Source organism: Hemiscyllium ocellatum, chromosome 19 (genome assembly GCF_020745735.1).
Source record: "Hemiscyllium ocellatum isolate sHemOce1 chromosome 19, sHemOce1.pat.X.cur, whole genome shotgun sequence".
Taxonomy (NCBI): domain Eukaryota; kingdom Metazoa; phylum Chordata; class Chondrichthyes; order Orectolobiformes; family Hemiscylliidae; genus Hemiscyllium; species Hemiscyllium ocellatum.
In genome coordinates this window covers 70,217,083-70,240,994 of record NC_083419.1, presented here as the reverse complement: position 1 = coordinate 70,240,994, position 23,912 = coordinate 70,217,083, and the positions used below count along the sequence as shown (strand labels likewise).

The 23,912-nt window shown below is 45.0% G+C and overlaps 1 protein-coding gene across 3 annotated transcripts in view; it reads left to right on the top strand.

Annotated features, from left to right (window-relative positions):
* Positions 1-23,912, top strand: part of ccdc77 (coiled-coil domain containing 77) — a 73,428-nt gene that overhangs the window by 32,850 nt on the left and 16,666 nt on the right. The window contains exons 6-9 of one of the 3 annotated variants that reach the window (XM_060839542.1): positions 2,436-2,527; positions 4,130-4,278; positions 13,317-13,545; positions 19,471-19,584. In XM_060839542.1, coding sequence (XP_060695525.1) covers positions 2,436-2,527; positions 4,130-4,278; positions 13,317-13,545; positions 19,471-19,584 — 584 coding nt within the window. Of the gene's footprint in view, positions 1-2,435; positions 2,528-4,129; positions 4,279-13,316; positions 13,546-19,458; positions 19,585-23,912 lie in introns of all 3 variants that reach the window. The other 2 variants (XM_060839541.1, XM_060839540.1) reach the window with 2 other exon arrangements.

Sequence of the window (23,912 nt, the reverse complement as noted above, 5' to 3'; positions counted from 1 at the left end):
GCCCAACAAGTCCGCGCTGACTCTGAAGAGCATCCTACCAAGAGTGACCCTACTATCTTATCCCTGCATTTCCTATGGCCAATTCACCGAACCAACATATCCCTGAATACTACGGGAAATCTAGCATGGCCAAACCATCTAAACTGCACATAGTCTTTGGACTATGGGAAGAAACTAGAGCACACGGAGGAAACCCACACACGCTGAGAATGTTGGCCCGGGCCTGAGAATTGAACCTGGGCCCCTGGCACTGTGAAGCGGTCATGTTAACCATTGAGCCAAGTGCTGCCCCCACTTTTGGTCATTTTTTTAATGTCCGTCACCCTGTCTCAATTATCTCTACCCCAAGCCCTATTTTCACACAGGGATCCTCTGCCTGATCGCTGTACTTGGGGAGGATATTCCTGGCAATGCATCTAGTGAAGGTGTTTGTGTGGAAGTGAGCAATTGGGATTGTACCATAACAGCTCCCCCCTCAAAAAAAATCAGCAGGAAATTGAGAACCAAATTTGTAAGGTGCTTTCTGTAAGAATGGTAGGGTTGTAAATAGTAGGGGATTTTTAACTTTCCCAACAGATTAGGACTGCCGTAGTGTTAAGGGTTTGGATGGAAAGGAATTTGTTAAGTGTGTACAAGAAAAGTTTCTAATTCAATATGCAGATTTACAACTAGAAAATGAACAAAACATGACCCTTTCTTGAGAAACAAGGCACAGCAAGTGACTGAGGTGTCAGTGGGGGAGCACTTTGGAGCCAATGATCATAATTCTATTAATCTTAAAATCGTTATGGAAAATAACCTTTCTTCCTCCTTTGCTCTAATGTGAAAAGCCCTAGTTCCCTCAAACTCTCTTCATCAGACATGCCCTTCATTCCTGGCAGCATCCTGGTAAACCTCTTCTGCACCCTCTCTGAAGCTTTCACATCCTTCCTATAATGAGGCAACCAAAACTGAAGACTCTGTGAAGTTGCAGCCAGACCTCACAGCTTTTAAAACTCAATCCCCCTGCTGATGAAAGCCAACACGATATATGCTTTCTTAACGACCCTATCAACTTGGCTGACAACTTTGAGGGATCTGTGAACATGGACCCCAAGAATCCTGCATTTAACCCTGTATTCTGCATTCGAATTCGACCTTCCAAAATGAATCAGCTTTCACTTTACCAGGTTGAACTCCATCTGCCACTTCTCAGCCCAGCTCTGCATCCTGTCATTGTCCTATTGGAACCTACAATAGCCCCCTACATTATCACAATTCCACCGCTCTTCGTGTCATCGGCAAACTTACTAACCCACCCTTCCATTTCCTCATCCAAGTCATGTATAAAAATCACAAAGAGCAGCAGTCTCAGAACCGATCTCTGCGAAACATCGCTGGTCACCAAGCTCCAAGCTGAATAGCTCCAGTTCTTCTGCCATTTCTTTGTTTCCATTGTAATTTCCACAGTTTTTAAACTATAAATGAACTACCAAAATTTGTCTTTATTAATATTCTGTTTCATATATTTATCAAACTTTTATGTTTAACATTGCAAGAATCAAAGATTTACTCTCAGACTTTATTTTCCCACACTAGATCAAACTTCTTGCCCTCTTTTGCTGAATTTTGAAATGTTCGTAATACTCTGACTTGCTACTTTTTCTGGCAATTTTATTTGTCTCCTCTTTGGATCTAATACTATCCCATATTTATTTTTAAGCCACATGGGTGGGCTGCATTTCCTATTTTTATTTTTGTGCCAGACAAGAATGAATAATTATTGTAATTCATGCATGCATTCTTGAAATATTAACCTTTGGCTATCCACTGTCAATGTTTTTAGTAAAGTTCCCCAATTTATGCCTCGTACCCTCATAGTTTCCTGTATTTACATTCAGGCCCTTGTTTGGATGCTACTACTTCACTCGCCGTCTTAATGAAGAATTCTATCATAATATGGTCACCCTTCCCCCGGGAAGGGACCCACACAACCACATTTGTTAATTAGTCCTTTCTCATATCACAGTACCCAGTCTTGGAACAATCTGAATAGTGCAGTGAGTAGAATGCATGGAGACCGAAAGGAACCATGCTGGGGAAGGAGAAAGAAAAGTTGAAACTCTCAGAAGAATTCTGCATCTGAACGAGTCAACTAGTAGCTGCCAATCTGGGTCATTAGTAAATAACTACATGTTCGGTTGTGTAACTGGTATGATTGGTTTAAGAACTCATTCTCCATCTTTCCTTTTCTCCAGAAATTGATATGTGCATTAGTTGGAATAATTCTTGAAATTGTTTGAACTATAATTGCAATTCTATTTTTAAAATTTCTTATTTCAGCATTATTAATTTGAGACATTACTTTCTTAGAAGCTAAATATATTATATCAATAGTCATGTTTTATGGCTACTGTGATTTTGAAAAATTTATAATGTGTTATGCCTTCAAAAAGGTCTTAAAAAAGTACCATCAAAAATGACCAGAGCTGTTAGTCCAACTATCCCAGACAACTATCAGAGAGATAATCAAACTCTGCTACTACAGGTACGTATAGTGCTGCCATACTGGTCCAAGCTTGGCAGCTGTACGTATGCATGGTACAGTGAGACCCAGACTGTGTTTTGTAGATTACTCTTGCATTTGTATCGAGATATTGCAGTGTGAGCCTAAATTCTGTTATTGTTTTTTAAAAAAAGCATGATAAAAATAAGTTCTATGATTAGTCTAATTTTATTGCTGCTTCACATTCTGCACACAAGCTCGGGCCACATCAGTGGCCATGCTACCACTAGAATAAGGAAAATCAGTTTTCAGTAACAAAAGCATTTCCAACTCCTAGCGAGTGAAATTTCACAATTTTGAAGTATTTAAAGTTCAAAGAATATGTACTGGAAAGATGATGTGGGGTAATTGTTGGTCCTTGAGATTGATAGTTTTGTGAACTGGTGCATCTTGACCTGACCCAGCCCGCACTCAGTATACAAACAGGATACTGGAAGAACACAGCAAGCTAGACAGCATCAAGAGGTGGAGGAGTCAATGTTTGGGCCAAGACCCTTCATCAGAATGGGAGGGAAGGGCGAGGGTGCTCAGAAATAAATATAGGGAGGGAGTGGGGCTGGGGGAAAGATAGGTGTGATAGCGATAGGTGGATGCAGGTGGAGGGGTTATTGTGATAGGTCAGTGGGATGGCTGGAGCGGATAGGAAGGAAGATTGTCAGGTAAGGTCAGATGAAGGAGGTAAGATGGATAGTAAGAGATGGATGTGGAATGAGATTGGGGTGGGGAGACAGTGAACCTAGTGAGGCAGGAGGTCAAATGGAAGGGAGGAGACGGGGCTGGAAGGGGAGCTAGGGAATAGGTGGAAAGGTTATTTGAAATTGGAGAACTCAATGTTAAGTTGTCTGGGTTGTTGGCTGCTCCGATGGAAGATGACGTGTTCTGCCTCTAATTTGCCGTCTGATTCGCTGCAGCAATGTTGGGGCAGTGGGAGAGGAAATTGAACTGGGCGGTGGCAGGGAGGTCAGGCTGGCCATTTAGGGTCCAGTGACGATGCTTTGTGAAATGGTCACCTCGTCTATGTTTAGTTTCACCCATCCAGCGGAGACCACATTTGGAGTGCCAGATGCAGTAGACTAGGTTGGAGATGATGTAGGTGAGCCTCTGTCTCATCTGTTTGGGGCCCTGAATGGAAATGAGGGAGGTGGTGTATGGGCAGGTGTTGCATCTTCTCTGGTTAGAGGGGAAGGTGTTGGCGTGCGGTTCTTCTCCAATCTCAGGTTCCCACTTTCTTGCTTTGCTGCTGCTCCATTTTCTAAGATTGTATCTGGAGAAGCGGCAAAAGCATGACTGAGGAAATCTGTAATTAGAGGAGCTGGAGCAAAATGTACAAGAGAAGCAACTCTGCCTTTTCCATGTACCAGGGTAGCGTGCATTTTCTTGAATTTTTTTGGTTCATCATTGAATTTTCAAGAGCTTTTGAGAAAAAATTTGTTCAGGCCACCTATGTGTTTTGAGCCCTATGCCCAACGTTTTCCATATATCGCATTGTGTATTTTTATTGTTGATCTACAGCTTCTTGTGGTAAGGACATTTCTTCTTACTGTTTGCTTTTATTGTTCTCTTCCCAACACCCAACTCTCCAAGGTTGAAGCCTTGCAGTCTCAGTTGCAGGAACAGACACAGTTGGCGAAAGAGCAAATTGATGCATTGTTGGAGGATCGAAGGATTCGTATGGAGGAGACACACGTGCAGCATGAACGGGATAAAGACAAAATCAAATCTCTGGCAGAGAAGTCAGTTAATGTAGAGTATAACAGTCAGTAATTGCTGTGAACCAGTGCTTAATTCCTACATGTTACTTAATCTGCTGCAGCTCTGTGACCAGGATAGGGTGCACTGTAGAAGAATGTTGAGTCACAAATGGGATGTCTCAAGTGGAATTTTCCTCGACTTTGTGAGTCATACTGAAAATATCACAGGATCCATTTGCTGGTGGTAGGCTAAGGCAGCATAATAGCTCAGTGGTTAGCACTGCTGCCTCACAGCATCAGGGATCCAGATTTGACTCCATTCTGGGTGTCAGTCTATTTGGAGTTTGTATATTCTCCCTCTCTGCATGGGTTTCCTCCCACAATCCAAAGATATGCAGGTTATGTGCATTGGTAAATTACAGTGTCAAGGAATGTGCCAGCTAAGTAGATTGGCCATGGGAAATGCAGGGATAGTGTAGAGGGAAAGTGTGGGTTAAATGGGCCAAATGGCCTGCTTCACCATGATAAAGGTTCTATGATTCTGTTGAGTGATATCGACTGAGACAATAGATCCAAAAGCTTGTATTTTTATAGCCCTTTATATTGCAAAATGTTTGGAGATACCTCAAGTATTATTGAACAAAATTTGCCCCAAGAATTTAGGGAACATTTTAAAATGGGAGCAGCAAGGAGGGAACTTTTTCGCAAGAGAATTCCACAGCTAGCCCTACTGAGCTAATTAAAATTGAAGTGGACAAGAGGGCAGAACTGAGTATACTAGGCGAAAATGAATACTGCAGTTGTAGAGATTAGAGTCAAGAGTGTGGTGCTGGAAAAGCACAGCAGGTCAGGCAGCATCTGAGGAGCAGAAAGATTGACACTTCAGGTAAAATCCCTTTATCAGGAATGAGGCTGGGAGCCTCTGGGTGGAGAGATAAGTTGGTTGGGGGGGGGTGGAAATGCACAGTATACTGTCCACATGGCTTGATGAGTTTAGTCCCAAGAATGCTCAAGAGGCTTGATCCCACTCATCACAAAGGAGTCAGCATTATTATCACCTCATTCACATGATAAACTTTCACTCACTCCACCACCAACACACAGTGCTGGCAGTGTGTTCCATGTAGAAGATGCTGTTCAGCAAGTCACAAAGCTTTCTTCAACAGCACTTTTCAAGCCTGCAACTCTACCACCTAGAAGAATGTAATTAGGAGACATTTGGGTACACAATTAGGAAGTTCCCCTTCAAGTTAAACACCACCTTGATGTAGCACTATATCACCCTTCATTCACTGTCACTCAGTACAAATTCTGGAACTCACTCCTATGTGTGTACCAATACCCCAAGGAATACCATGATTCAAGTAAAAAGTGAGGTCTGCAGATGCTGGAGATCAGAGCTGAAAATGTGTTGCTGGTTAAAGCACAGCAGGTCAGGCAGCATCCAAGGAACAGGAAATTTGACGTTTCGGGCCAGAGCCCTTCATCAGGAATGAGGAAAGTGTGTCCAGCAGGCTAAGATAAAAGGTAGGGAGGAGGGACTTGGGAGAGGGGCGATGGAGATGTGATAGGTGGAAGGAGGTCAAGGTGAGGGTGATAGGCCGGAGTGGGATGGGGGCGGAGAGGTCAGGAAGAAAATTGCAGGTTAGGAGGGCGGTGCTGAGTTCGAGGGAATCGACTGAGACAAGGTGGGGGGAGGGGAAATGAGGAAACTGGAGAAATCTGAGTTCATCCCTTGTGGTTGGAGGGTTCCCAGGAGGAAGATGAGGCGCTCTTCCTCCAATCGTCGTGTTGTTATGTTCTGGCGATGGAGGAGTCCAAGGACCTGCATGTCCTTGGTGGAGTGGGAGGGACAGTTAAAGTGTTGAGCCACGGGGTGGTTGGGTTGGTTGGTCCGGGCGTCCCAGAGGTGTTCCCTGAAGCGTTCCGCAAGTAGGCGGCCCGTCTCCCCAATATAGAGGAGGCCACATCGGGTGCAGCGGATGCAATAGATGATGTGTGTCGAGGTGCAGGTGAATTTGTGGCGGACATGGAAGGATCCCTTGGGGCCTTGGAGGGAAGTAAGGGAGGAGGTGTGGGCGCAAGTTTTGTATTTCCTGCGGTTGCAGGGGAAGGTGCCGGGAGTGGAGGTTAGGTTGGTGGGGGGTGTGGACCTGACGAGGGAGTGACGAAGGGAGTGGTCTTTGCGGAACGCTGATAGAGGAGGGGAGGGAAATATATCCCTGGTGGTGGGGTCCGTTTGGAGGTGGCGGAAATGACGGCGGATGATACGCTGTATACGGACGTTGGTGGGGTGGTAGGTGAGAACCAGGGGGGTTCTGTCCTGGTGGCGGTTGGAGGGGCGGGGCTCAAGGGCGGAGGAGCGGGAAGTGGAGGAGATGCGGTGGAGGGCATCGTCGATCACGTCTGCGGGGAATCTGCGGTCCTTGAAGAAGGAGGCCATCTGGGCTGTACGGTATTGAAACTGGTCCTCCTGGGATCAGATGTGGTGGAGACGAAGGAATTGGGAATATGGGATGGCGTGGGTGGGAGGGGTGGACAGGTTGAGTCGGTTAATGTCGCGGCGGCAGTTGGCTATAAATAGATTGAGGGCGGGTAAGAGGCCAGCACGGGGTGTCCACCCCTCTCACCCACTCCAACCTCTCACCCTCAGAACGTGCAGCCCTCCACTCCCTCCGCTCCAACCCCAACCTCACCATCAAACCGGCAGACAAGAGAGGCGTGTTAGTAGTTTGGCGCACCGACCTTTATACCGCTGAGGCCAAACGCCAGCTCGCGGACGCCTCCTCCGATTGCCCCCTTGACCGTGACCCCACCTCCCACCGCCAAACCATCATCTCCCAGACCATCCATAACCTCATCACCTCAGGAGATCTCTCATCCACCGCCTCCAACCTCATAGTCCCACAACCCCGCACCGCCCGTTTCTACCTCCTGCCCAAAATTCACAAACCTGACTGCCCCGGCCGACCCATTGTCTCAGCCTGCTCCTGCCCCACCGAACTCCTCTCCGCATACCTCGACAAGGTTCTGTCCCCTTTAGTCCAAGAACTCCCCACCTACGTGCGGGACACCACCCACGCCCTCCACCTCCTCCATGATTTTCGCTTCCCCGGTCCCCAACGCCTTATCTTCACAATGGACATCCAGTCCCTGTACACCTCCATCCCCATCACGAAGGACTCCAAGCCCTCTGCTTCTTCCTTTCCCGCCGCACCAACCAGTACCCTTCCACTGACACCCTCCTTCGAATGACTGAACTGGTCCTCACCCTGAATAACTTCCTCCCACTTCCTCCAAACTAAAGGAGTTGCCATGGGCACCCGCATGGGCCCCAACTATGCCTGTCTCTTCATAGGATATGTGGAACAGTCCATATCTGCAGTGACGGGGTCTGTGGCGTGAGGTCTGGCTCTGAGAATCAGAAGGGAAAGGGGGAGAGGAGGAGAGCGCTAGTTATAGGAGACTGTCTAGTTAGCGGGACGGACAGGCGGTTCTGTGGACATGGGCGAGACTCTCGGATGGTTTGTTGCCTCCCAGGTGCCAGGGTCCGAGACGTCTCGGACCGTGTCTTCGGAATCCTTAAGGGGGAGGGTGTGCAGCCAGAAGTCGTGGTACACATTGGCACCAACGACATAGGTAGGAAGAGGGGTGGGGAGGTCATTCAAGAGCTCAGGGAGTTAGGCTGAAAGCTAGGACAGACAGAGTCGTCATCTCTGGGTTGTTGCCGGTGCCACGTGACAGTGAGGCAAGGAATAGGGAGAGAGTGCAGTTGAACACGTGGCTGCAAGGATGGTGTAGGAGGGAGTGCTTCAGGTATTCGGACAATTGGACTGCATTCTGGCGAAGGTGGGACCTGTACAAACAGGACGGGTTGCACCTGAACCAGAAGGGCACCAATATCCTGGGGGGTAAGTTTGCTAGCACTCTTCGGGGGGGGTTTAAACTAATTTGGTAAGGGGATGGGATCCGGACTTGTAGTCCAGCAAGTAAGCTAGCTGTTTGTCAGGATGTCCAAGAATGTAGGGAGGCTGTGGAGAAGGTAGCACTGACAGGGAATACTTGCGGACACAGAGATGGGCTCAAGTGCGTATACTTCAACACAAGGAGTATCAGAAATAAGGTGGGTGAACTTAAGGCGTGGATCGGTACCTGGGACTACGATGTTGTGGCCATCACGGAAACATGGATAGATGAGGGACAGGAATGGCTGTTGGAGGTTCCTGGTTACAGATGTTTCAGTAAGATTCGGGAGGGTGGTAAAAAAGGAGGGGGTGGGGTGGCATTGCTAATTAGAAATGGTATAACGGCTGCAGAAAGGAAGTTTGAGGGGGATCTGCCTTTGGAGGTAGTATGGGCTGAAGTCAGGAATAGGAAAGGTGCAGTCACCTTGTTGGGTGTTTACTATAGGCCCCCCAATACCAGCAGAGATGTGGAGAAACAGATTGGGAAACAGATTTTGGAAAGGTGCAGAAGCCACAGGGTCGTAGTCATGGGCGACTTCAACTTCCCAAATATTGATTGGAAGCTCTTTAGATCAAGTAGATTGGATGGGGCGGTGTTTGTGCAGTGTGTCCAGGAAGCTTTTCTAACTCGGTATGTAGATTGTCCAACCAGAGGGGAGGCCATATTGGATTTGGTACCCGGTAATGAACCGGGACAAGTGATGGGCTTGTTAGTGGGTGAACATTTTGGTGATGGTGACCACAATTCTGTGACTTTCACCTTGGTTATGGAGAGAGATAGGTGCGCACAACAGGGTAGATTTTACAATTGGGGGAAGGGAAATTACGATGCTGTAAGACAGGATTTGAGGAGCATAAGTTGGGAGCATAGGCTGTCAGGGAGGGATGTGGTGGAAATGTGGAACTTTTTCAAGGAACAGATACAACGTGTCCTTGATATGTATGTACCTATCAGGCAGGAAAGAAATGGTCGTGTGAGGGAGTCTTGGTTGATGAGGGAGGTTGAATGTCAGTAAAGAGGAAGAAGGAGGCTTACATAAGGTTGAGGAAACAGGGTTCAGACAGAGCAGTGGAGGGATACAGGATAGCCAGAAGGGACCTGAAGAAAGGGATTAGGAGAGCTAAGAGAGGGCATGAAAAATCCTTGGCGGATAGGATCAAGGATAACCCCAAGGCATTTTATGCGTATGTGAGAAACATGAGAATGACTAGAACGAGGGTAGGTCCGATCAAGGACAGTAGTGGGAGATTGAACGAGTACTTTTCTTCAGTATTTACAAACGAGATGGACCGTATTGTTGAAGAGGAGAGTGTGAAACGGACTGGTAAGCTAGAAGAGATACTTGTTAGGAAGGAAGATGTGTTGGACATTTTGAACAACTTGAGGATAGACAAGTCCCCCGGGCCTGACAGGATATATCCTAGGATTATGTGAGAAGCAAGAGAAGAAATTGCAGTACCGTTGGCAATGATCTTTTCGTCTTCACTGTCAACGGGGGTGGTACCAGGGAACTGGAGAGTAGCGAATGTTGTGCCCCTGTTCAAAAAAGTGAATAGGGATAACCCTGGGAATTACAGGCCAGTTAGTCTTTCTTCTGTGGTAGGCAAAGTAATGGAAAGGGTACTGAGGGATAGGATTTATGAGTATCTGGAAAGACACTGCTTGATTCGGGACAGCCAGCACGGATTTGTGAAGGGTAGGTCTTGCCTTACAAGTCTTATTGAATTCTTTGAGGAGGTGACCAAGCATGTGGATGAGGGTCGAGCGGTGGATGTAGTGTACATGGATTTTAGTAAGGCATTTGATAAGGTTCCCCATGGTAGGCTTATGCGGAAAGTCAGGAGGCATGGGATAGAGGGAAATTTGGCCAATTGGATAGAAAACTGGCTAACCGGTCAAAGTCAGAGAGTGGTGGTAGATGGTAAATATTCAGCCTGGAGCCCAGTTACAAGTGGAGTTCCGCAGGGATCAGTTCTGGGTCCTCTGCTGTTTGTAATTTTTATTAATGACTTGGATGAGGGAGTCGAAGGGTGGGTCAGTAAATTTGCAGATGATACGAAGATTGGTGGAGTTGTGGACAGTGAGGAGGGCTGTTGTCGGCTGCAAAGGGACTTAGATATGATGCAGAGCTGGGCTGAGGAGTGGCAGATGGAGTTCAACCCTGCCAAGTGTGAGGTTGTCCATTTTGGAAGAACAAATAAGAATGCGGAATACAGGGTTAACGGTCGGGTTCTTAATCAGGTGGAGGAACAGAGGGATCTTGGGGTCTATGTACATAGATCTTTGAAAGTTGCCACTCAGGTGGATAGAGCTTGTAAGAAGGCCTATGGTGTATTAGCGTTCATTAGTAGAGGGATTGAATTCAAGAGTCGTGAAGTGATGTTGCAGCTGTACAGGACTTTGGTTAGGCCACATTTGGAGTACTGTGTGCAGTTCTGGTCGCCTCACTTTAGGAAAGATGTGGAAGCTTTGGAGAGGGTGCAGAGAAGATTTACCAGGATGTTGCCTGGAATGGAGAATAGGTCGTACGAGGATAGGTTGAGAGTTCTCGGCCTTTTCTCGTTGGAACGGCGAAGGATGAGGGGTGACTTGATAGAGGTTTATAAGATGATCAGAGGAATAGATAGAGTAGACAGTCAGAAACTTTTTCCCCGGGTACAACAGAGTGTTACAAGGGGACATAAATTTAAGGTGAAGGGTGGAAGGTATAGGGGAGATGTCAGGGGTGGGTTCTTTACACAGAGAGTGGTGGGGGCATGGAATGCGCTGCCCGTGGGAGTGGTAGAGTCAGAATCATTGGTGACCTTTAAGCGGCAATTGGATAGGTACATGGATGGGTGCTTAATCTAGGATAGATGTTCGGCACAACATCGTGGGCCGAAGGGCCTGTTCTGTGCAGTATTGTTCTATGAGCCCCGCCCCTCCAGCCGCCACCAGGACAGAACCCCACTGGTTCTCACCTACCACCCCACCAGCCTCCATATACAGCGTATCATCCGCCGTCATTTCCGCCACCTCCAAACGGACCCCACCACCAGGGATATATTTCCCTCCCCTCCCCTATCAGCGTTCCGCAAAGACCTCTCCCTTCGTGACTCCCTCGTCAGGTCCACACTCCCCACCAACCTAACCTCCACTCCCGGCACCTTCCCCTGCAACCGCAGGAAATGCAAAACTTGCGCCCACACCTCCCCCCTTACTTCTCTCCAAGGCCCCAAGGGATCTTTCCATATCCGCCACAAATTCACCTGCACCTCCATACACATCATCTATTGCATCCGCTGCACCCGATGTGGCCTCCTCTATATTGGGGAGACGGGCCGCCTACTTGCGGAACGCTTCAGGGAACACCTCTGGGACGCCCGGACCAACCAACCCAACCACCCCGTGGCTCAACACTTTAACTGTCCCTCCCACTCCACCAAGGACATGCAGGTCCTTGGACTCCTCCATCGCCAGAACATAACAACACGACGTTTGGAGGAAGAGCGCCTCATCTTCCTCCTGGGAACCCTCCAACCACAAGGGATGAACTCAGATTTCTCCAGTTTCCTCATTTCCCCTCCCCCCACCTTGTCTCAGTCGATTCCCTCGAACTCAGCACCGCCCTCCTAACCTGCAATTTTCTTCCTGACCTCTCCGCCCCTACCCCACTCCGGCCTATCACCCTCACCTTGACCTCCTTCCACCTATCACATCTCCCAAGTCCCTCCTCCCTACCTTTTATCTTAGCCTGCTGGACACACTTTCCTCATTCCTGATGAAGGGCTCTGGCCCGAAATGTCAAATTTCCTGTTCCTTGGATGCTGCCTGACCTGCTGTGCTTTAACCAGCAACACATTTCCAATACCATGGTTCACGAAGGCTACTAACCACTTTCTCCAGGGCAACTCTGGACCAGCCTGGATCAATTCTGGATGATCTAACCAACACACCCATATGAATGAGGAGGTTTTTGTTGGTCGGTTGATGGGATTAGGGAGCTACAGAGGGTGATGCTGGTGATCAAGTTACCCCTTTCTGTGATCTATTTCAATTAGCCTGTTTTCGATATCTAATCAAAATTGGTCAAATATGCATAAGATGTTAAACTGGGCAGAGTGGAGATAGCAACTCAGAATTGACCAAGTGATCCAGGTACAATGTGAACTAAATGATAAATAGTGGGTGGGGTTTACTCTCGGCTGGTTGGAAGTTTGATACATGGGACAAACCAGTGGACAACCACAGAAATACCCTAAATGATGTTGAACTAGCGAGTGAAATTAAAAAAGACTGCAGAAGTAGCAGGCTTAACATGGGAAACTAATGAAGGATAGTAATGTAATAGAGTACAGAGCTTTGATCACACCATAACAAGAACTGTCTGATTTTGGTAACTGAGTTTGTAGTGAAATATGGAGTTACTGTTGACAATGCTAAGTAGAGTCTTAGATCTATCTTCAGTTATCCTCAGTTGTGACAAAAGACAGCAAACATGGGCTTGTCAGCTTTGTAAGGAAAACTTTGAAGAATAAATTTAGCAGTGGTTAGTTCAAAATTAGTCACAAGGGAACTTTGAGCTGCCTGCTATCATAAGTGCTGCAGGATTGAAAGAAGAATCAGTTATTGCAGTGCTGATGGGGATGCAAAAACCTTTCACAGCAATCTATGGAAAACCTGTGTCAACTTGACGAATTTTGTTTATTCTCCTTGTGGTGGATGGCTGTTTTGATGCTGACCTGCATTACTGCTATGTTTGGCCAGGTAAGGACTTATCCCCAGGCTCCTTCTGACTTTGCATTATCATTTGTTCTGGAGAAAAACTTGGATCTCCCTGCACAGAGATCTGCTTGTGAGCATTACTTGGGGGAAGAGTCCTTTCTTTGAGAGGCCTTAAATGTGGAACTAATTTGTGAAGGGATCTGGTGCCGATTTGGTTAGGAGATTCTTGAACTGGAAATGGGAAGTGAATATTAAATGGAACTGGATATCTGGGGAATTTCATCGTATTTCAGTGACTGTAAGTGAACCACAGCTCAAGTACCTGAATTTAGGCAATTTGTTTGGATATGTTGACAATAGAGTAGAGGTAAATGAAACTGTAAGTGTCAAATGGTTTGCATTTCCCCCAGACTGCACAAAACTCAGAATCTACTTTATGAGAGTACCAAAGACTTCCTTCAGCTAAAATTTGAGGGTCGAGATGCCGAGAAAGTCTGGATGGCTGAGAAAGATCGTCTGTTACAGGAGCTGGACAGACACAATGAGCTGAGAAACGGAGGTGGTGATTCTGAAATGCAATTTCAACGAGAGTCACCAATGGAACATGAGATACAAAGGATACAGAGTGAAGAAATAAAGGTGTGTGAGGAGTGAAGATGGTTGCAAATGTACAACTTCCATGATAATTATCTTCGAGCATTTTTTAATCTGCTTTCTCAGATACATTCAAATGATTATATGTGTTACTTTAAAAGAAATATTTACTTTGGCACTTTATAATGTATTTCAAATTACTTATTTCACAAACAGTCAATTTATTTTCAAGTTCAGGGAATAAGTACAAATTGTGATGTGGTCACCATCACTGAAAGTTGGGAAAGCGAACTATAACCAGGTTGCAAGGTTTGTGAGCAGACACTTTGTTTTATTCAAATAGCAGTGAATTAACAATCTGTTTTTGGTTGTTTTGCTAGTGAAAGTTGGCTAAGAGAATGGAAAAAATGTTTGAGTTCCACAAATAACATTGCATTTCAAGCAAGGTGATTTTGTTTCTAATCAGCAAGACTATTTCACCACCTCTGCCATTTTCCCAATCTATAGTATAGACCTTATAATTTGGTTTTAGTTTCCTTTCCCAACCATGCTGTAGCTATGTCTCAGTGATGGTAACTATATAATAATCTCCGATTTGAATATCTGCCTACAGTTCATTTAACTTTTTCTTTATGCTCTGTGCATTTATATATTGAATGCCAATCAGACCGTATACTCTAACCTGTCCCTTAGCACTGATGTTTTATTCACCTGTTTAATATTTCTCTCTTGCAGTTTAGTCAGTGCACTTATAGTTTGTCATAGCCTGAAGTAGGATTTCAAAGTTTGGGAGAAGATTTGTAGCTCGGGTGCTCGTTGTTGTGGTTCTGTTCGCCGAGCTGGGAATTTGTGTTGCAGACGTTTCCTCCCCTGTCTAGGTGACATCCTCAGTGCTTGGGATCCTCCTGTGAAGCGTTTTTGTGATGTTTTCTCCGGCATTTATAGTGATTTGTACCTGCCGCTTCCGGTTGTCAGTTCCAGCTGTCAGCTGCAGTGGCCGGTATATTGGGTCCCAGGTCGATGTGCTTATTGATTGAATCTGTGGATGAGTGCCATGCCTCTAGGAATTCCCTGGCTGTTCTCTGTTTGGCTTGTCCTATAATAGTAGGGTTGCCCTGGTAGCTGATGCTTCCTTTACACTCTTTTCTGTTACTTGATTTTCACATTGTATTAATTTCACCTGGGCTGTCGCCAGCTCTCTGTCTCTCTCTTTCTCTGTCTTCAAAGGATTGTAGGGGGGAGTTACTCAAATTTTTCACTAGATACAGACTACCCACAGAGATACAATCGATCAAGGGTCGAACTTTATGCCAAAATTATTCAAGGAAGACTTGGATATTTTGGACGACTTAGGAATAAAACGCTACATTCCATCTAGAATCGCAAGGAGGGCTGGAAAGGTGGCATCAGACATTAAAGACCATGTTGAAGGCTTCTATTCCAGACTATCCAGATGTTTGAGATAAAGGAATTGTGTTTGTACTTCTTACCACTAAAGATGCACCAAATGAATCGACCAAATTCAGCCAACGTGAATTAGTTTTTGGGCATGAAGTGAGAGGACAGCTAAAATTGATTAAGGAGAAATTAGTAAATCATAATTCAGAGACCACATATTTGGACTATGTGTAAAATTTTAGGGACCGATTAAATAGGGGAGTTGGCTAGACAGCATTTAAAAGTATCATAACATGCAATGAAACAAGCCATGCAAGAAATCATGAACTCGCAATTTTGCTATCAGAGATAAACTGTTAGTGTTACTGCCAATGATAGGTGAACCTTTAAAAGGTTTAGTGGACTTTATCAAGTCAGAGGAGATTGAGTGAGGTGAACTATTTGATAAGGACTCCAGACAGAGAGAAATCTCGTGTGGCATGAGAATATGCTTAAAAGGTATTTTGACAGGGAAGGAAAGCAAAAGGAGAAGATATTATCAGTTGCAACACAGTGAAGAACTAAGTTCAGAGGTTCTGAATTGGACATTAATCAAATTAAATTGGACAATGAGGAAGTTGTCAAAAATTGTGATAAATTATTGAGTTACCTTCCAGAGGAAAATAACTGAAAGAGTTATTGCTATCGCATGGGGAGATATGTGGAAATAAGCTGGGAAGTGCTAACCCTAATTATGCGTGATATGGATATAGGAAATGCTGTTCCAATTAAGCCACAACCTTATAGGCTTAACCCTCTAAAGTTGACACAGGTTCAAAAGGATTTTGAGCCTATGCTCCAAGATGACATAATTGAAGTGATTTACAATGACTGGAGCTCACCAATAGTAATGGTGCCAAACCAGATGTTACCCAATGGTTATGTGTGTACTATCGCTAAGTTAATTCAGTAACAAAGACTGCAAATTCAATTCCACGTTTGGAAGACTGTATTGAAAAGTTGGGACAGCAACTTATATTTTGAAGTTGGCCTTACTCGGAGGATACTGGCAGGTACTTTTGTCCAAAAGAGCAAAAACAAATTCGGCATTCGTAACGCTGAATAGACTATATTCATTTCAAGTCATGCCATTTGGTATGAAAAATGCGCCAGCCACATTTCAAAGACTAACCAGTAGGATCATTTCTTGATTACCCAATTCTGTGGTTTATATTGATGACCTGGTGATTTTTAGTCACACACTGGAGAAACATTTGCACCATTTATCGGAGTAATTTGATCAACTTCAGGAGGCAGGCTTGGTGATAAAACTAGCTAAAAATGAATTTGCAAGACCTCCAGTCACGTTCCCAGGCCATGTCATTGGACGTGGACAAATGGCCCCACAGAATGCAAAAGCAAAGGTAACTGGGGAGTTTCTAATGTCATCAACAAAACGAATAATACTATGATTCCTGGAATTGAGTGGATTTATTGGAAATTCATACCAAATTTTAGCAGAGTGGCTGCTCCACTCACTGAATTACTAAGGAAAGGCAAGAAGTTTTAGTGAACAGCGGGCTGTCAGAAGGCATTTGACAGCCTGAAAACTGTATTAACTACTACCCCAGTATCAGCCATACCTAATTACACAAAGCCATTCAACGTGGCTATCAATGTGAGTGATGTGGGCTCATGCAGAAAGAGGACAAGAAGATAGAAAGAGCTATCGCATATTTCTCCAGGAAATTGAATATTCATCAGCAGAAATATTCAACAGTTGAAAAGAAAACTTTGAGCTTGGTGTTGACATCACAACATTTCAATGTTTATGTTACCAGTAATGTATCTGGCATGGTGGCACAGTGGTTAGCACTGCTGCCTCACAGCGCCAGAGACCTGGGTTCATCTCCCGCCTCAGGTGACTGACTGTGTGGAGTTTGCACATTCTCCCCGTGTCTGCGTGGGTTTCCTCCGGGTGCTCCGGTTCCCTCCCACAGTCCAAAAATGTGCAGGTTAGGTGAATTGGCCATGCTAAATTGCCCATAGTGTTAGGTGAAGGGGTAAATTAGGGGAATGGGTCTGGGTGGTTGCGCTTCAGCAGGTCGATGTGGACTTGTTGGGCCGAAGGGCCTGTTCCCATACTGTAAGTAATCTAATCTAAATCTAAATACAATCATTTACACTGATCATAGCCCATTACAGATTTTGGAGAAATTTAAGAGCAAAAATTCCAGGCTGTTTAGATGGAGCTTGTTGTTACAGCCATTCAATTTGAAAATTGTGCATGTGGCAGGATGGTAAAATGTGATTGCCGACACATTGTCAAGACTTGGATGAGGAACAGAGCTGTTTGGTGATAGGAGTATCTGGATCAGTGGTGCTGGAAGAGCACAGCAGTTCAGGCAGCATCCAACGAGCAGTGAAATCGACGTTTCGGGCAAAAGACCTTCATCAGAAATGGTGAAGGTCTTTTGCCCGAAACGTCGATTTCGCTGCTCGTTGGATACTGCCTGAACTGCTGTGCTCTTCCAGCATCACTGATCCAGAATCTGGCTTCCAGCATCTGCAGTCATTGTTTCTACCACCTTGGTGATAGGAGTAAACAGGCTGAAATACAATGTCAATGTTATAGTCATTGTCATATATATATGTCGTAGTGTACTAACAAGGTCAGATTGAGGGGTTTTAAAATGAAGCCATCTTTGGATATTGATGGTTCTTTTCTGTAAGGTGGGGGGGGGGGGGTGACGATGCTGGTCTTTTTAACAAGGTTATTCTGTCCTTGGTTTCTTTCAGAGAGGTCGTAAAGGCAGAGATTCTGATATATGTGGAAGTATATCTACTTGAAAATGTTTTTAAGGTTTTTTTTAATCACTTGTACAATAAAAGGTGAAGTGGTCAGTTCTCCCTATTCTGGCTTTCTACTGGGTTTGGTTTGGTTTGGTTTTTAGCAAGGAGTCTGTTTGAGGCTGCTGGTTAAAGAAACAGCTCCATGCTGCTTCTCCCTCTCACTCTCATCTTTCCTGTAAGAACCTGTGTTTGATTTTACTTTTTTGCCAAAGGGATGTTTATGGCAATGTTGCAGGCATTTGGAGCAGCATCATTAAGTTGTGGTAGAGTTGATTGGGTTTTCAGATAGGTTCCATTATTCTAAATTCTGTTTTCTTTTATCAGTGTTTCATTCAGTAGTCTTGTTATATCCACTGGACACCTGCTTAAAACACCAAGAAACGTTAGGGTCTGGGCTATCTTCTTAATGTTTTGAGGGGGTTTGGGCTGGTCCTTAACACAGTTTCTTGAACAAAGTTTGCTGTCTGTCGTCTTTGTATTGAGAGAATATTAACAGGCCCGTCCACTGGCCGCATCCCGCGTAGCAAGCTCGATTACAAGTCATCCCAACCAGACAATCTAATCAGCCCTCCAGTAGAGCAAATCAGATAAGCTGAGCACCTTTTCAACATGAGTTTTTGTGCTCTGACCTCCATTACTGAGAAAGATAGTGGCAGCTGATGCACGGGCACAGCCAGATGCCATCCTTGCTTGAAACTGTATTAACTACTCCCTCAATGTCACTGGCTCAGAATCCTGAAATATTTTCCTAATAATACTGTAGGTGTCCCTACCCCACATGGGCACAGTATTTAAAAAGGCAGCTTACCACCATCTTCTGGAGAGCAATTAGGGCTGGGCAATAAATGCTAACTTGTCTGGCCTTGGGCGACTGGCTGTGTGAAGTTTGGGCGGCACGGTGGCACAGTGGTTAGCATTGCTGTCTCACAGCGCCTGAGACCCGGGTTCAATTCCCGACTCAGGCGACTGACTGTGTGGAGTTTACACGTTCTCCCCGTGTCTGCGTGGGTTTCCTCCGGGTGCTCCGGTTTCCTCCCACAGTCCAAAGATGTGCAGGTTATGTGAATTGGCCATGCTAAATTGCCCGTAGTGTTAGGTAAGGGGTAAATGTAGGGGTATGGGTGAGTTGCGCTTCGGCGGGTTGGTGTGGACCTGTTGGGCCGAAGGGCCTGTTTCCACAGTGTAAGTAATCTAATCTAATCAGTGCCCATATCACATTCAAAAATGGAAAAATGTTCTGATTCTCAGCTTCTATCCGAAATGTTATCTCTACCATTCTCCAATTCTATTGATATTTTATATTCTGAGTAAATATTCATATAAAGTACTGAGTTTTCTAGTTTTGCCTTGCTCTTCTAACCATACATTACATCCTTCATCACTAGCTGTCTCATCCTGTGTCTGGAAGATAGTTTGGTTCCTTTCTGTTAACTGCTATTCAATTCTCAAATTCTGTCGTGGCCTTTCTTATTTCCATCTTCTCTTCTCTTCTCCTCTAACTTAGTGCTTTTCATTTGAAGGATGTACATGGTCTTTGAAATACGTTTCCTGTGATTCCTCATATTGTATTGTCCTCCAAGGATTTCTGCTGTTGGTTCTCTTGTCTATTACCCTTACCTCTATACCTAGCCTGTCCCAGGAACATCTTTTCCCTGAAGGTCACCTTGGTCATTTGAGGTTCTGAAGTCTGTTTGTAGTACAGCCTCTAACTGTAATCATCTTTTCTAGTCACTCGAGGAGCAAGTAAACCAAGCACATCGACTGGCAGATATGTATAGAGAGCAGTGTGTGACACTTGAGAACGATCTGGCACGAATTCGGGAAGAAGGGGACGTTGGCCGTCAACTGTTTAAGGTAAGACTGCAAATCACCTGAAATACTTCCAACATTCTTGAAATGGTTGGATGTTGTTTCTACTTCAAAAGGTGTTGACTAAGTACCACATAATTGATTTGTAGGTGAATTGGATCCCATGGAATTAAGTGTTGTGGGATGTAGATTACAGTAGATGCTGAGTGTAGGGGTGCATGACTGTGTTTTTCTGACTGAAGAGAGGCATACAATGCCACCCTCCAGGGGTTAGTATTTGGGCCATTGGTTGACATATTTATCTCCTGTGATTATGTAAATAGGATATAATTTTGAAATTTGCAGGGTTTTCAAATGTGAATTCAGAAATGAAGAATGAGTAAGAATCTCTCAAGTTTGGAGACAGACAACGAACATGCATGTCAGGTGAAATTTGATACCAATAAGTATGAAGTGATGGAATGTGGGAAGAAGGAAAAGGTGAGACAATAACAACGAAAGGGATAAATTTTAAGGTTGCAGTAGTAAATGTAGTAAAAGTGGCAGGACAAGTTGTTGAGAAATCGCAAACTTTAAAAATAGGGGTATTGATTATAAAAGCAGGTAAACTCCACCTCATCTTTCATAAAGCAGTAGCTAGCTATAGTATTGCAGACACTATGTATTAGAGAAGATGAAAAGGTCTTGGGGCCAGTATAGAGGAGTTTGATAAGAATGATACTCTATTCCAGTGGTGGAGAAATTACATGAGACTGGATGGAATTTGGGTTTGAACAGAGACAGTGTATGGGTGGGGGCAAGGAGGTAACGAATGAGATTATACAGCTTTGAAGAGACAGGAATGTTCGCAGGATTGTCAGGGACGTCGTCTCTTTCGATTTCCCTCCACAGATTCCCATCTTGCAGTCCCCCAAACCCATACAGCCCACTTATTCCCAAAATCCATAGACAGGGTTACCACGGCAAGTCCATCATGTCCCTGTTCCACAAGCTTATTTCTTCCTGCCTTGACTCTATTTTCTTCTCATCAGTCTCTTGCCGCTTATAATTCCCTAATGCTTTGTGTCGATTTCATAATTTCCAGTTTACTGATTTCAGTTGCTGCCCCTTCACAATGGATGTGCAATACTTCCACACATTCATTCCCCCAACAAGATGGTTTGAAGGCTCTGTTTCTTCCTTGTAAAGAATCTTGGGCAGTCCCCATCCACCACCACCCTCTGCCTTGCCTAGCCTATCTTTAGTTTGAAAATTTCTGTTTTAACTCATCCCATTTTCTCTAAGTCACAGGTGTGCCTGTGAATATGCAAAATGATCTCAGTTTACCTGTCTCTTTGTAAGGTATGTGGATCAGTCCTTGTTCCAGTCCCACTCATGGCTTTCTGTAATCTCTCTCTCTCTCTCTCTCACTCTCTCACACTCTCACACTCTCTCACTCTCTCACACTCTCACACTCTCTCACTCTCTCACTCACTCACTCACTCTCTCACTCTCTCACTCACTCTCTCACTCTCTCACTCACTCTCTCACTCTCTCACTCTCTCACTCTCTCACTCTCTTTCTCTCTTTCTCTCTCTCTCTCTCACACTCTCTCTCTTACACTCTCACTCTCTCTCTCTCTCACACTCTCTCTCTCTCTCTCTCTCTCTCTCTCTCTTTCACTCTCTCTCTCTCTCTCTCTCTCTTTCACACTCTCTCTCTCTCTCTCTCTCTCTCTTTCTCTCTCTCTCTCTCTCTCTCTCTTTCACACTCACACTCTCTCTCTCTCTCTTTCACACTCTCTCTCTCTCTCTTTCACACTCTCTCTCTCTCTCTCTTTCACACTCTCTCTCTCTCTCTCTCTCTTTCACTCTCTCTCTCTCTCTCTCTCTTTCACACACTCTCTCTCTCTCTTTCACACTCTCTCTCTCTCTCTCTCTCTCTCTTTCACACTCTCTCTCTCTCTCTCTTTCACACTCTCTCTCTCTCTCTCTCTTTCACACTCTCTCTCTCTCTTTCTCTCTCTTACACACTCTCTCTCTCTCTCTCTCTCTTTCACACTCTCTCTCTCTCTCTCTCTTTCACACTCTCTCTCTCTCTCTCTCTCTCTCTCTTTCACACTCTCTCTCTCTCTCTCTCTCTCTCTCTTTCACACTCTCTCTCTCTCTCTTTCACACTCTCTCTCTCTCTCTCTCTCCAACTTGAGTGATGTCATCAGTGTTGTTTCCTGTTCTCTTCCAGAATTGGAAATATAGTATTCATGCCAATTTACATCTTTCTCCCTAATTCATCTTAATCAGACACTTTCCTTCACCTCCTTGACTTTAGACGAGGTTAGATTCCCTACAATGTGGAAACAGGGCCTTCGGCCCAACACGTCCACGCTGACCCTCCAAAGAGTAACCCACCCAGACCCATTCCCCTACCCTGTATTTACGCCTGACTAATGCACCTAACACTATGGGCAATTTATCATGGCCAATTCACCTGACCTTTGGATTGTGGGAGGAAACCGGAGAAAACCCATGCAGACCACTGGGAGAATGTGAAAACTCCACACAGACCGTCGCCCGAGGAAGGAATCGAACTGGGGTCCCTGGCGCTGAGAGGCAGCAGTGCTAACCACTGAGCACTGTGCCCATGTCTGTTTCCATTTCTGGAGATAGGTTGTCCACCATAGGCCCTGCAAATGCACTGACTCACAGTTAGCTTAACTACACTTCCTCACATCTGTGAGGATTACATTCCTTCCCCCAGTTTTTCTGACCTTGCTGCATCTCTTCTAATGAAGGCACTTGTCGTAGGGATGCCTTTGACGTGTTGTCCTTAATCCTCAACCAAGGATTCCCTCCTCCCCTGTAGTTGAGAAGGCTCTTAGCCACCTTCCCCTTCTCAAAAAAGACAGGAGGATTCTCCTTGTCTTCACTTTCCACCTAACCCCCAATCTCTGCATTCAAAGGGATGATCCTCTGCCATTTCCAGCACCTCCAGCAGGATGTGACCACTAAGACACATCTTACCCCTTCCCTCCCTTGTCAGCATTCCTCTGGGATGCCCAAGTCCACTTCTCCGTTGCTACTAACACTTCATCTCATCAATACAAGCTCAGTTAAACTAATCTCTTCTCATGGGGCATATTGATTTCCAAATTGTTTGCTGCACCTGTCTGTCTATTTTCATTGTCTTCTGTGCAAGGACAACCAGATCAGTTTGTACATCTGATTTCCATAATACATTTCCATTTAAATGATAATCTGTTTTTCACACCAAAGTTTCATAAATATTCATTTTTACTGCATCTGTCCTTTGTTTGCCCACGCATCCATCTTGTCTACATCAGTCTGACGTCTCCTTGCATACTTCTCAAACATCTCAATCTCAGCTAGTTTTGTGTCATCAGCAAACTTGGAAATGTTATATTTGGTTTCCTCATCCAGGTTATTTATATATATTGTAAGTAGCTCGGACCCTACCACTGATTGCTATGGTATGCCACTGGACACAACCTACATCCATGAAAAGATCCATTTATTCCCACTCCCTGTATCAGGCTGTCAACCAATTCTCAATCCATGCCAATATCGTAAATCCAATTTGTGTGCTTTAATTTCTTTTCCATTGACTTCTTATGTGGGACCTTCTTGAAATCCAAATACTCCACATCCATTGGTTTAGATTAGATTAGATTACTTACAGTGTGGAAACAGGCCCTACGGCCCAACAAGTCCACACCGACCCCCCGAAGCGCAATCCACCCATACCCTTACATTTACCCCTTACCTAACACTATAGGCAATTTAGCATGGCCAATTCACCTGACCCGCACATCTTTGGACTGTGGGAGGAAACCGAAGCACCCGGAGGAAACCCACGCAGACACAGGGAGAACGTGCAAACTCCACACAGTCAGTCGCCTGAGTCGGGAATTGAACCCGGGTCTCAGGCGCTGTGAGGCAGCAGTGCCGCCCACTAAAGGTTCTTCCTTTTTGACTAGTTCCTTCCTCACAAAGACTCCAGTAGAATAGTAAAGTATGATTTCCCTTTCGTAAACCCATGCCAGCTTTGTCCATTCCCATTAATGCTTATGAGTGTTCAGATATTCACATCTTTTGTAATAGATTCTGGCATTTTCCCCACTTTTAGATGTACATATGATGTTTCCACTAGTGAGTGAACTTCAAGCTAGGGCCATAGTTGCAGAATAAAGGGACAATCATTTAAAACTGAGATATGAACTGAGGTTCATATATGCCCTGGAATTCTGTATCCCAGTGTGTTGTGAAAGATAGATCAACACAAGTCATTAAAGAGGAAGAAGGCAGATTTTTGAAACATCATGGAGTTGAGGACTAAATGAAGCTGGCACAAAAAGATTCTGGAGCAGATCAGCCACA